General features: G+C 46.4%; 1 protein-coding gene across 2 annotated transcripts in view; it reads right to left on the bottom strand.

Annotated features, from left to right (window-relative positions):
• LOC109511915 (dachshund homolog 2-like) overlaps window positions 1-3,582 on the bottom strand; it is a 32,306-nt gene extending 28,724 nt beyond the window's left edge. For both annotated transcript variants that reach the window (XM_019863298.1, XM_019863299.1), the window contains exon 1: window positions 2,791-3,582. In XM_019863298.1, coding sequence (XP_019718857.1) covers window positions 2,791-3,410 — 620 coding nt within the window. In that variant the 5' untranslated portion in view covers window positions 3,411-3,582. The remainder of the gene's footprint in view (window positions 1-2,790) is intronic.
• Window positions 3,583-10,682: the final 7,100 nt, after the last annotated feature.

Below are 10,682 nucleotides of genomic sequence, written 5' to 3'. Positions count from 1 at the left end.
CCCCCCCGCTCCCCTCCGACTCCCCACTCTCCTCTCATATATGACACAGAGGCAAAGAGAGAGAGCAGCCTCCCTCAGTGTCTCTTGCCCGGGTCGCCTCGCGAGAACTCCCTGAGAGAAACTGACATCGCTGTTAAACGACGCAATCAGGATGAGCGGCCGTCGGGTCGGAGCCGTTGCTCGCCGAGCATGTTTTCGAAGTTTCTCGTAAAAGCGGCCGCACGAGGACAGGGCGCCTCTACTGGTGAACGATACACGCGTGCAAGATGAGCCTCTGCGACAACTGATCAAGAATCACACACTGATAGCGCAGTGTGTGCTCGACATACTCGCATATATGTGCACACTTGGCCAGTTGTGTTGCCTTTTGGCTGAGGTGTGCGTTGCGATCCACAGTGCTCCAATAAAGCCACTTAATACTCCACGGCAGAGAATGAAAACCCGCCAGCTTATGAAAGGACTTTAGTGAGTGTGATCAACTGTAATCAGTACTCTAAAAATGTGTTATTTTGGAATGTTGGGTGAAATAACTTTTTCCCCATTATAAGCACTGCGTGTACACTAGTTAACGTACAAAGAAAATAAACAGTTGCATTTTTCCAAATAAAATCACAATGTAGTACAACAGTAAAAGCATTTGTGAAAAAACAAGTCTCGACGGTGCTTTTCTTCGTTTTCTGGAGTAACGTCAGAGTAAAAACAAACTGATGCACGCTGCGCTAGTTAGCTAGTTTGCGAGTAAACTCCCTTGGTCGGAGATTCTGACGGTATGACAAGGGTGAGCAATAACATTGCGGTTTAACGGTATCACGGTATGGCAATTCCAGTTGTAAAACGTAATATTTTAAAATGGTTGAGTAAATGATTTTCCAATTAGCGTGTACCATAGCTTAGGTCAAAATAAAGCGTAAATAAAGTCAAACTGTCTACGCACTTGTTTCTCAGAAAATGACGAGCCACTTTTCTGCTTTTCTTCGCAACGTGATGTAACGTTACAGCTGAAATGAACTAACGTTAGCAATGCTAGTTAGCAATGCTAGTTAGCAATGCTAGCTATTTGCTTTGGGAGTGAGGCTATAGTATTTCGTTCACCAATAGCAGACATGATAACTCACATAGCTAATTGCAAACAGTCACGTTTCAGATAGCGAAACATATTCCCGATGGAACGTTTTAGCAGTTCTGAAAATGACTTTTTAAACCCACGATATACCTTGAAAGCAGTAACCAGCCCATGCCTACCAACAAGTTCACCTTACTACTACGCATAAGCTAGTTGTATTTGAAAGTCGTGGTTAGCCTGGCGAGCTGTAGCGATTTGATTTGACATTAGTCTTAAAATATTCATATGAGCGGTGCCGCGGCGGGATTCCTTGGTGGCCAGGAACAAGGGCAACACTGGAAAAAATGTTGGTTGAATTTATTCGATTTTACTTCATCAAGTGGTTGCGAAAAATGAAATCATCTGGATCCAGATACATTTTTGAAATAGATGTACAGTATACTTCAAAAGTATATTTGAATTCAGATGATTTTATTTAATGAAACCAGTAGACGAAAAAAAATTGAGTAAATTCAGCACTTTTTTTTTTTTTTTTGCGCAGCATGAAGTGAACCTCCATCTTCATTGGCAAAATGTTATGTCCAATAATGCACAGGGAACAACAATGCACTATCGAGAACTTTATTATTTTCCCAACAACCGCGTGGAAATATTTTACCAAAAGTAAGACCGGTCGCACAGTTACCTTCAAAAGATGCAAACTATTCATTGGTTTGTATTTATCTCCATGCTTGTCTTTACGCGAAACCGACCCGCGGCGCAAAATCGCTGCTGCTGTATTATGTTGAACGATATCAATGACGTAATCAATTAATAGACTTCAAATCGACTTCCATCGCATTGGAGTTGACTACAAAAAATAAAATAAAATCTTTAATCGTGTGTGAACGTGATGCTTCAGCACACCCAAACGACTCCATCTTCTGAATGTGCGCCGTGTGTGCGCCGTGTGTGTGTGTGTGTGTGTGTGTGTGTGTGTGTGTCGTCTCCAACAGCCTGTCGTGATAAGAAGAGCCCAGAATAACACTTCGACATCAGCAAGCCCTCGCCTGTCACTCACGATCCATTCAGACGCACGCGCACACGCGGGTACACACACACACACACACACACACACACACACACAAACTTGTTCCTGGTTAAAGGACAAAACAGCACGTTTTCCTCCCACCGCTTCAAATGAGTTAATAAAATAATATGCAACTGTCTTCTGACTTGCATTTTTTGTGCCCTTGCCAAAGTTTGGTTGAAATGGTGCACCTGCCCTGTGTTGACTGTCTCGCACAGATGCACGCTCAATGGCTGAGAAGATGAAGCCCCAGTGGGAGTTCATCTTTCTTTTAATTTTTCCCTTTCCCAGCACATGATTTGAAGAGAAGGGTGGGAGCTTGGGGGGTGAGGGGGTGTTCACTGGAGGAATGTCAATATGATTTGAAAGGCTGGGGGGGAGTGTGCGTTCAGCAACAATGGCTCTCCAGCTGTGTTGTTGCATGCGCATTCGCATGATTCATTATTACCTCTGACATGTACCGCTGCGATTGTGGCGGACTGGATGGCAACGTAAAGAACAAATGAATATTTCAGACGGATTTCCAACCCGACGGCGGGAGTCAAACAACAATATAAAGTTTGAAAGTTAGAATAAATCCACAATTAAGTTCACGAAGTTTTAGTTGAGTACTTTTAAGTAGTTTTAGAACATTCTAGAATGCGAACTTTGCACAGACCTGGCGCTGGTGCAGTCCTGGTACAGGACCTCGAAGTCCTTCCTGGAGATGAGCTTGCATCGGTTGACCCCGGGCTGGATGGCGCCGAGTCCCCGCAGTACACGCACCTGCTCCACGGTGCACACCACCGGCGTAATGTCCAGCCTCTTGAGCTTGGTGTAGACCGTGTGCAGGCCGCCCACCAAGTGCTTCAGGAAGAGGTCGAACACCTGCGGCAGGCAGATCAGCTCCTGGCCGTGCACGCTGAAGCTGGCCACCTTGACGCCGTGCACCTCCACCAGCTTGCATTCGCCGCACGGTCCTGGCCCGGAGGAGCTCAAGGCGGGCGAGCCCAGCGAGCCGAGTCCGCCGAGCCCGGACACCAGCGGGGCGACGGCGCCGTTGCCTAAACCGGACAGCGCGCTTCCCGGTGCGGGTAGAAACCCACCGAGCACGGTGCCGCCGCTAAGCCGCGGGGACAGCGAGTGCGGGTGGGGGTGGGAGTTGCTGTGCGCCGGGCTGGAGGTTCCGCTGGGAGCCGCCGAAGTGTGGACCGTCTCCGGTGGCGAGCGGTAAAGAGAGGCCGGAGTTGGGGCGCCCGAGCTCGCCGAGAGGAGTGAGGGGGAGCCGGGAAGCGACATGCTGGAAGTGGGGAGGGGGCCCCGGAAACTCTCCCGGAGTCTCGTGTTCTGTTTTGGTTTGTCCACTCGTTGATATGGTCGTGGGTCTGGCGTTCCGCACGTCAACTCTCAGCCCTAAGACACCTTGTGTCCTCCGCGTCCGCTCTTCGAATGCAAACGACTTGCTTGCAAACTGCCGCACACGCTCTGACGTAGCCCCGCCCCTGCTACGAGAGCGACATGGGGATATACCAATCATAAAAGACGCCGTGGAGGACCGTAGCTACGATTGGTCAGGAGGGGAAGGGGTTGGACTTTGGACAACACTCACCCTTTTAGCTACAGTACAAGAAAGTTTGTACAGCAGAACCCTGTCTACTCGCGGATTGGTACTCGCGGATACACCTGTTTGTTTGTTTGTTTGTTTTTACATTTTCTTTCTTTATTTTTATTTTTCGGGGCTGTTTTTACATTTTCTTTATTTGTTTTTATTTTTCGGGGGGCAATCCCACCTTTCTCGTGGAAAACACTTGAAGGTTTAACTGTTTTCAAAGAATGTTTTTTTTTTTGGGGGGGGGGGCAATCATCCATCCATCCATCCATTTTCCGATCCGTTTTTACTCACAAAGGTCACGGGGGTGCTGGAGCCCATCCCAGCCATCTTCGGGCAGTCGGTGGGGGACACCTTGAACCGGTTGCCAGACCACGCTCACAAGCAAATAGACTTTCGCAACTACTCTAAATTGCTGTAAAAAAAATTTTCACGTCCCGAAGATGGCTGGGATTGGCTTCAGCATGCCCGCGACCCTCGTGATGCATGTTTTTGGAATGGGGGAGGAAACTGGAGTAACCCATGCAAGCATGGCGAGAACATGCAAACTCTCAACAGGAAGGCCGCCATGGCGAGAACATGCAAACTCTCAACAGGAAGGCCATAGCCGGAAATGAACCCGGTCCCTCTGCACTGTGAGGTTGACGCACTGGACCACCAGGTCGCCTGGGGGGGGCATTCAAACACTGTCAATTATACAGATTTTCTGTACCGTGACACCCTGACAAACAAGTTTAATTTATTTTCTGGCCAGGCTCATCACTCAACTTTCTTGATCAATGGCACCTTGAGATATGACATGACATCGTTTCGTGACCACGCTCACAAGCAAATAGACTTTCGCAACTACTCTAAATTGCTGTAAAAAAAATTTTCACGTCCCGAAGATGGCTGGGATTGGCTTCAGCATGCCCGCGACCCTCGTGAGGATTAGCAGATTAGAAAACTAACATCGAAAGTACTCCTGCAGTGTGTACCTTTGCCACCTGGGGCAGTATAACACAAACATTCGCTATAAACTTAGAAGAGTTTCACAACTAAGTGACTGTAAACTGGAGTAATATTAGTCATTCTTTGCAGAAGATGAAGAACACATGCCTGTGAGTATTTAAAATATATTAAAAACCCTGCTCCATAGATGCTATTTGTCAACCTGTCTGTATTTTAATGCCAACTCACAATAGGAAATGTTATAGACAATGTGGTCGTTTTGAATGCATGTTTACTTCTCTTTGTTTGATGTTTAGTTTGACACATAAACATAACCAAGGCGTTCATAAATCAAGGCCCTCCTCTATTTGATGCTTCAGATGTGTCGTAAATGAAGAACAGGCTCTTTACATCCATTCCGAACGCATGTTGTTGAGCAGCACGGCTCATGTTGACCTTTGACTTGCTGAAGGTTGGATGTTTGGCCGTGGGGGTTGAAAGCAGACTAATTGACACCAGGAGATGGTGGGAGTGAAAGAAGATTAAAAGCAGCAGCGAGGAGGAATTACTCCTGCGTAAATGGGATTGAGCGGTATGGATTACAGACCGTCTGCTTTTTGTAATCCCGTGTAATCCCATTACACCGAGACGCTGCGACTGAATGGGAGTGCGGGAAGGGGGGGGGCGTGAAAGGAGGGTGTGGTTACCTCACGGTAGATAAAGCGCGACCTCACGGAAGATAAAGCGCCCGCGATTTGCACAACATCAAGCAGCGGGGAGAGAGCGATGCCACGATCAAGTGGAGGGGAAATTCGACCATCGTGACGAGAGGTGGCAAGAGAAGCCAAAAGAGCAAAGTGGGAAAACCTGTCGCCGAAATTGCTCTCGGTCCCCGAGGGGGGGGGGATAAAGTTCGAAAGGATCTCAAGCCTACGTCATGCTGGTTTGTGCGGCATAACACAACACACACACACACACACACACACACACACACACACACACACACACACACACACACACACAGCTGTTGGAAAGTCAATAGAGGCCTTTGGATTTTTTTTTTTTTTTTAAATACGTTCTTAAAGTCCAACCATTCACCCCTCACTCCCTCACACACTCTCCAGCTTTCATTAGCGTGTGTGCATGTCAGCAAGTTTGTGATGATCCACGCGAGTTCTGTAATGACAGTCAGAGTCTGTGGCGAGAAACCAAGGAAAAGCTAGTTGAATGCTAAATGCTAACAGGCAGACTCATTACTTATGGCCTAATCACTGTATAAAGATTGTTGGTGGACTTTTTTAGTGAACTGTACAGTCCATTATATAGAAATCTTGAAATAGTGATTCGGGAGTAGAGACTGAGTGGAAAAAAAAAAAAAAGATCCTGATGCCAAAAGAAAACCATTCACGTCGCATTTTGGGGGGGGGGATAGGAAGTGATTCCAAAAGGTAGCCTTAGTGTACAAGAAAGAAGCTTTTTTTTTTTTTCTCAACACCTTCCAGGCGCGGGAAACAAACTTCATCGTCAAAAGCGTTCAAAACTGAAGACATCACGAACCTCAATGGTCCAAGCTCCCATCCAACCGTCCGTCCGTCCGTCCGTCCTCCACCGCTCCTTCCCGCTCTGCCCTTCATCCCTCGCTCGCCTTCTTTATCGCACGCCACATAAAAGCCACTCATCCAGAAAGAACAGACTTGATAGGAAGCGCCGAGGAAGAAGAGCGCGCCGCCGATGCCGCACCGCAAAAAGATGGAGGGATGGAATGAGAAAGGAAAGGCACGGATGGCGTCCATGAAAACTTAAAGAAAGCTAACGACCGATTGGGGAGCTTTTTGGGCAGTCGTTGTCTGCATGTGTCCTTTGCGTCAACTAAAAACTTTCATTCACCTCCGTGGGAAAGGCGCCTTTCCTGTTCACGTTCCGTTTGCCAGCAGCCATGACTCTACACTGATTGATGATGGTTGCCGCCGGTTACCGCCCCGTCCTGCTTTCTGTTTACGACAGATACTTTCTGTGATTCCTTAAGGTTAAAACGCACGCACCCAAACACACATGACTTAAACTGGCTCTCTGTCTCACTCTTGCACTCTCTCTCACACACACCTGCACCTTAGTCTCTTTCTCACAACAAACACACTCCTTTCAGTCAGTCACTCACACACACACACACACACACACACACACACACACACACACACACACACACACACACACACACACACACACACTATAGTGTCTCTGTCACACTTTATGGTCGCTTTCACACACACGTACACACATTCTGGCCATAAAAATTAAGGCCTCCAATGAGGTAAACTTGCGCCTCGCCAAAAGTTGGTCTACCCACCAAATTCCAAATTCCCGCAACTTTTGATTGCAGGCAACTAGCATTAGCCGAAGCGTTTCCAACAATCGATAGGTGCTGCACCATTTCCAAGGCCGAAGCAGGCTACGGGAAAGGAGATGGCGAGCACATTCTGCCATTTTAATATACTTATTGTGTGTTAGCATTAGGTTAGTGATTTTTTATTTTTTTATTTTTTTTTTGCGAGGACCTGATCAACTGCTCATACCTCAAGTCAGAGTCAAGGTATGAGTCAGGAATGCTCATTTTAAGAGTTTTTAGAGTACAACCAAATGCAACATGAGATGACAGCGTGCCTTCAAACACAAACACTGCGAGCCCAATCCCCCCCGCCGACTCTCGTCAAACTCAAGGAGGACGCGGAACGTGACACGGGAAAGTAGAAGGCCGGAAAATTTGACTTGGAAAACTATTGATCCGAATGCCAGACAGAATTACAGCCTGGGAGCCGGCGCTTTGAAGAGAAGTTTCACTGTCGTTATCGTGTGCCGCTATAATCCATCATATCTGCCAATCAAATTAACATATTTACACACACACACGCACACACACACATACTGAAGTCAAATGATTAGCACTAGGTTAATTAGCGTTATAATTAATAAGCCAGCAGACGTGTGTGCGTGTGTGTGTGTGTGTGTGTGTGCGTGTGTGTGTGTAAAATGAGCAGTTAAATCATATTCATTCCAACATTGATAAAGCAATAAAAAAAAGACTTTCAACTAGAAGGGTGGATATCACTTCAGCACACAGTCATCACCATTTAAATCGATGTATTAATTATGTGCGCATGTGCATGTGGCACGTGTGCACGCCATCAGGCCCAGTCGGCTGCGACAAGGGAGGAAGGGGACAGGGGGGCGGGGGGAGACATGAATGCCGTTGAAGAAGAACTGATCGGGGATGCGCTGCAGGAATGGGCGAACTTGAACTGTTCGCTCGAGGTTCAGGAGCTTTGCTGAAAATATGGCGGAATATCTAGATGTGGAAAATAAAAATGTCCATCCCTCGTTTGCCAGCAATAAGAGCGTGAGGCTGGTCAACATAAGGCGAGAAACTGGGCTTCTGCTAACCGGGGACTCAGAAGTGATGCGGGATTAGCAACATTTATGCTCCACAGGAAAGTTTATCACTTATTTGCCATTTATAAAAAATATTTACATTTGGAACCAATCACATTTGATGTTATTATAACACCCCATTGCAAAAAAGTCATTCTACCAACATAGCAGCTAAGGCTAGCGTCAGCTTGTTTGAAGCACAAACTTAGAATTGCTAGCGGTGAGATTTTATTGACGGTTGAGAGGCGTGCTCGCAACATCTCACTGGGCAGTTTTAACACTGCAAACACATAGCAGCTAAGGCTAGCGTCAGCTTGTTTGAAGTACAAACTTGCTACCGGTGAGATTTTATTGACGGTTGAGAGGCGTGATCGCAACATCTCACTGGGCAGTTTTAATACTGCAAAGTCCATTTTTAAGGAGCGGACACTCGGCTAACATGCTAAAGCCGTGTCAATTGGCTTCATTTAGCATTTACCGAGTACATCATGTAACTTTTGCTCGTTGTGGAGCGCACATTCACTGATGTCTTAGCGTTTGCGCCACTTGACGTGAAGCGGATTCATGGTCCAACTGTCTCTGCGAAAATAAATCAGTCAAACTAGCATTCATTTAATGTATTTGGCTAGTTAGCATGTCATGCTAATGGCTAATGTCAACATTTGCTGATAAAACTGATTTGACTTGAGGTTTAAATAAACGAACACAATCATAATTTGCTCTTACTTTTTACTGTAGAATTTTTTTGGGCTACTTAGCACAGCACGCTAAAGGCTAACGCCAACCGTTTGCTACTATAACCGATTAAAGAAGGTCACAAAATCCCAATATGTCACTGCGTATTACTGTAAACTAATAAAAAGCGACATTAATACAGTACAAAATGACCTCGTGAGCGCCAAAACTTTTCTCCACGACTCGGAGTGTAGAAATGACGGCGTCCCGGGAACCTTGTTGCCACGCTGCTGTGAGTTATTGTCCCACATTCGCCCGCCAAGGTCGAGCCGGGACCCTGCGAGGCCTCCATCAAGGTGAGCTCAATAAAACACTCGGAAGGTGAAACCTGCCGCCGCTCTTATCGGTCGCTGTCCCTCCCCGTGCTTCTGTCGTCCTAAGGACCGCGATGGAAGGCCGGGGCGAGGAGGGCGTAATTCTTGCACCTTTATCGGCACAATCACGACCACAAGCTGCTCATGGAAACACACGAAAATTACCAGGATGAACCACAAGAGGGCACTAGTGAGAACACTTTTTTTTTTCTTGCTGTGCTGGATGGCGATTGAGGGTGAAATGATGAGAAGATCAATCATGAGCTGTCAACAGCGACTAATAGAGTATGAGCACAACATATTAATGATACACTCTCACGATTTAATTGCTTTTAGGGTCAAAAAGGAACACGAGGACTCATCAGGCCACAGAACACAACAATACAATGAAATGCAAAAAAAGAATATCAAACAGAGATTAGATTTCACTTGCTTCAAGCATTTTCTTGCATAGAAATCAGTTATTGCGATTTGGATGCAAATCGACAAAGTAGTAACCATATATTTATTATTATTCTATATTTTAAAGTCTTTTGTATAATACCTGTGCAAGATATTCATGTGAGGTGCAGAGATTATTTTGACCCACTCACGGTGGCCACCCTCACATTTTACACTGTAGTACCTGTGATTTTGAAAGTGGGCGGCTCTAGGCGTGTGCATTTTTTTTTTGAAAATCCACGTGACAGCGAGAAAGCAGAAAGTGAACCACAAGACGGCGAGGGAGGATTGCAGAAATCCGTGTGACGCCATGGCGAAACGTCGAATTGTATGTTAATTGCGTGTGACGTAAAATCCGACAAGACGCTGACGCGCCAACGGGGAACGTCGTCGTCTGACCTGCCGGAGGATTACATTGCGTTACAGACGTGTGCGCGGGCGTGTTATTGCGTGTGCGCGTTGACCTTTTGCAGTGTTAGCCAGTCTCAGCCATCACAGGAGGTATTAATGCACTAATCACATTAAACAGAGCATCATTAATCATCTCCGCTCAGCGCTGTCACCGCCACGCAACGCCTAATCAACTCTATTGTTTACGCGCGCGAACACACACACACACACACACACACACACACACACACACACACACACACACACACACACACACACACATGCAAATACGCTGGTTGTGGGAATTGCAGCGTGCTCCAATCGCATCACAAAACAGCAATTCAACAATCTGGGAAAAACTGGGAGAAAACCAGTGACCATCGTTGAGCTACTGATGGAGACGGTTACAACTCCTCAGTAAGCTGCGGTAATACTGGTCGTTTTTTGGAAGAGAATACAGTGACATTTTTTTAGGTATCTTTGATTTTCGAGAGGATTTGTCAGGTTTTCAGCATTTTAACAGGGATCTGTGCTTTCTACTTCTTTGGTAAAATTGGCTTCAAAGTTCAAATATTCGGTTCCGATTGAAATGAATGGAAATGCCATTTTTCGGGTGCAGTCCTACATTGTGCTTTCTAGTGTGTGGACGTAGGCCACCGGAGGGGCAGTAAACACATACATACTGTTGAAACGCAAAGGAAGTGTTTCACAACTAAATGACTCAGC

Source organism: Hippocampus comes, unplaced genomic scaffold (assembly GCF_001891065.2).
Source record: "Hippocampus comes isolate QL1 unplaced genomic scaffold, H_comes_QL1_v1.1 scaffold18, whole genome shotgun sequence".
Lineage (NCBI taxonomy): Eukaryota > Metazoa > Chordata > Actinopteri > Syngnathiformes > Syngnathidae > Hippocampus > Hippocampus comes.
This window is presented reverse-complemented; position numbering and strand designations above follow the sequence as displayed.